The 2,986-nt window shown below is 31.8% G+C and overlaps 1 protein-coding gene across 1 annotated transcript; it reads left to right on the forward strand.

Moving 5' to 3' along the window:
* Nucleotides 1-385: 385 nt before the first annotated feature.
* On the forward strand, nt 386-1,989 carry LOC131078774 (germin-like protein 5-1). The gene is made up of 4 exons (XM_058016538.2): nt 386-668; nt 753-889; nt 1,095-1,231; nt 1,318-1,989. The coding sequence occupies exons 1-4, from the start codon at nt 472-474 to the stop codon at nt 1,489-1,491; spliced, it is 645 nt and encodes a 214-aa protein (XP_057872521.2). The 5' UTR covers nt 386-471; the 3' UTR covers nt 1,492-1,989.
* Nucleotides 1,990-2,986: the final 997 nt, after the last annotated feature.

Raw genomic sequence — 2,986 nt, forward strand, 5'->3', positions numbered from 1 at the left:
GAAAATAATATAACTAAAAAGTAGCTTGAAATTTGGTGGAAGTCTACCTGATTGAAAGAGATAATCGTTGAGTTTTATAAACATGAACATCTAAGCAAATTTTGGGTTTTTTAAAATTTTAAACTTTAACTCACAAGCTAATTTGTTGATAAATTTGTTTTGCATACACATCAGCAAAAGGGACATCTAATGTCTGTCCATTGAAACAGACATTTAATTGTATGACGGAAAAGCCTACAAGTCGGAGCTTTAATTTTTATTAAATTTTGTCTTATTGAAAGACCCAAAAGCCAATTTACTGACAAGACAGCTGGGCAAACATCACATTGAATGCAACGCTAACATAATCTAGGAGGCCTCTAATCTACCACTGATAAATACATGAACAAGGCAGGCTTGATCATGTAAGCCTTCATATTATAAAAGAAAAATCTGAGGGAGCTTGCAGGGATTGGGATCATAATATACAGGATGAGCTTATTCGTTATTGCAGTCATTCTGAGTGTTATGAGTGAAGGTGTTTATGGAGCAGATCCTGATCCGCTCACAGACTTCGCTACAGGATTAAAAAGATTCACCCTCCGTGATCTCTTCACTAATGGAGATGTAACTGTCGACTCAGGAGGAGTACGCGCTGCTACTACAGTCGACAGGTTTCCTGCAACGAAGTAAGATTGTAATACTAAATAGTACTTTTATTATTTCTATCCCGATTTCTTTCCTAGATGCAGTGACAGAATGTGCCATTCCAGATCACAGGGCCTGCAATATGTGAGGTTCAAGATGGTTCCATGCGGGGTAAATTTACCGCACACTCATCCACGAGCCACAGAAATGCTTACTCTTATCTCAGGAGGGCCTCTTCAAGTTGGTTTTGTTGATACTCAAGGTAAACCATACTCGTACCTTGGTTCATTCATAACCCTTTTTTTTCATTAGGCTTTTACAGTTCATGTAGAGTATGGATTTGATTATGTATTATTTTTATCATCATATTGATAAGAATAAGAGAGACACACAATCAAATCCAAAAAATCAAATCGAATTCAATTTTTTTTTTTCGGAATCATTAAACACCTCGTATATTAAATTAGGTGAAGCTTTCATTGATATTCTGCATCCTGGAGATGTCACCATATTTCCGAGGGGAACAATGCATTTTGAGCTTAATGTTGGATTTGAAGAAGCTGATTATATCTCTGCTCTCAACAGTCAAAATCCCGGTGTAATGGTAAGATCAATACATAGATTTACAGATCATTCTTTTAATATCCCATTTTACGGAGCATTACAATCATTTACTTTTGATCATGGCAGACAAGCAGTATGTCAATAATGAAGCTTCCATTGAGAACCGTGGCAACAGCGTTTAACGTTACCACAAAGACTGTAAAGAAATTAGATTCAATGATATATGCTAGTGGAAAGGGACTGAAGAAAACAACCAAAAGCGGTTGTGTTCCAGGGAGAGATATTACTGTAGAATTTTAAATTACATGTTTTTTCCAACTCCGGCACAAATAAATGGCATCTGTTGCGAACAACTCTCAATATTTGATTGTATATTATCTTTGATTTATCTTCTTTTAAATCATAAATCTCATTTCAGAGATTGGTAAATCATGTCACTGTAATCTGTATGAAATTCTTTTCTTTATGCAGAAGTCAACAATTGCGTGTTGCCGATTACATAAACAACTGTTGCTATTGTTCCGTTCATGGTAGTGTTTCGCTGTCAACTTTTTAATCAAAGTTTTATTGGGATTAAGAAAAACAAAAAACTTTTAGGAGAGAAATTGCAAAGCCTGTCCCACATTATGCTTGTCAAATCTTTCGATGATCTTATTTATGTAATGACAGCGAATTCTTCAAGCAAGGGACGCCTTGTCTATTACATATGAAAGGTTCTAAACTACCTAATTTGTAATCTTATTTATTCAGCAGTTTTAATTGAAGTTGTGGAAAGTAGTAAGATTATTTCTTAAGAAATATGGATTTTATTTTACAATTGAAAGAATGATAAGGGACTTCAATTTTAACAATGGATTATAATGAATTTACTTTTCAACAATTTATTTCATGAATTCAATTTATTCTAATAAATTGAGAGTGTTCATGAGTTTTTAGTATCGATATTTTTTTATCATACTGTATATAATGGAATGTGATTTGAAAAGTTAACAGGAAGTGTGATCTGAAACATCTATGCTCTTTGAACTAAGCAAATGATCCACTAGATGAATATGTCCCAATAACAATTATACTACCACACAATAATGATCATTTGTTTTATATTCTTTTATCTATTACTTGTAATGGGGCACGCTACTAGTCATTGTGTTTCAACATAAAAATTAGATACAAAGTATCAATCTTCACAAGACATATCACATAAATAAACAATCACATGGTAACAAACAAGATGATCAGTAAAACATATGTTGATTAATATATTTTGATCTAACTTATATTAAAATATTTATAATAACTTAAAATAGATATAATTAATTTAACTACATGATTGATATCTATAAATGTAAACAATATACTTTCAACTATCAACTCGTATAAAATATACTGAATTTTATCAAAATACCTATTTAAAACTTAAAATATAGTAAATTAATTTGTACAACAATATTTGCATTCCTAACAAAGAAACCTATATATTAAATCATTATCAATATGTATTCGTTCATTAATATTTATAGATCATTCAGCTATAATATCTATTCATTAAGCTGGTAAGTATTCCCTTATACTGGAAAGCTCAGCTCATTTACAAATACAATAAACATCAAAGACAAAAAAATTTGTTAAATGAATTGATTGACCATTCGAACCATCCTAGACAAGCATGCATCACAAGTTACCTTATGTGAGAAAGCATTTATCATACGATAAAAATATCGAAGATTTAGAAGAGAGGAAAGGATTCGAACAACCATGATAACTGTCTTGGACACTTACGATTCTTAAATGTAGA

Source organism: Cryptomeria japonica, chromosome 7 (genome assembly GCF_030272615.1).
Source record: "Cryptomeria japonica chromosome 7, Sugi_1.0, whole genome shotgun sequence".
Classification (NCBI taxonomy): Eukaryota; Viridiplantae; Streptophyta; class Pinopsida; order Cupressales; family Cupressaceae; genus Cryptomeria; species Cryptomeria japonica.

Coding starts and splice junctions, on each gene's coding strand:
- LOC131078774 (XM_058016538.2), top strand. CDS start 472: ATGAGCTTATTCGTTATTGCAGTCATTCTGAGTGTTATGAGTGAAGGT. Junction 890..1,094: donor TGGTTTTGTTGATACTCAAG/GTAAACCATACT, acceptor ATATTAAATTAG/GTGAAGCTTTCATTGATATT. Junction 1,232..1,317: donor GTCAAAATCCCGGTGTAATG/GTAAGATCAATA, acceptor TGATCATGGCAG/ACAAGCAGTATGTCAATAAT.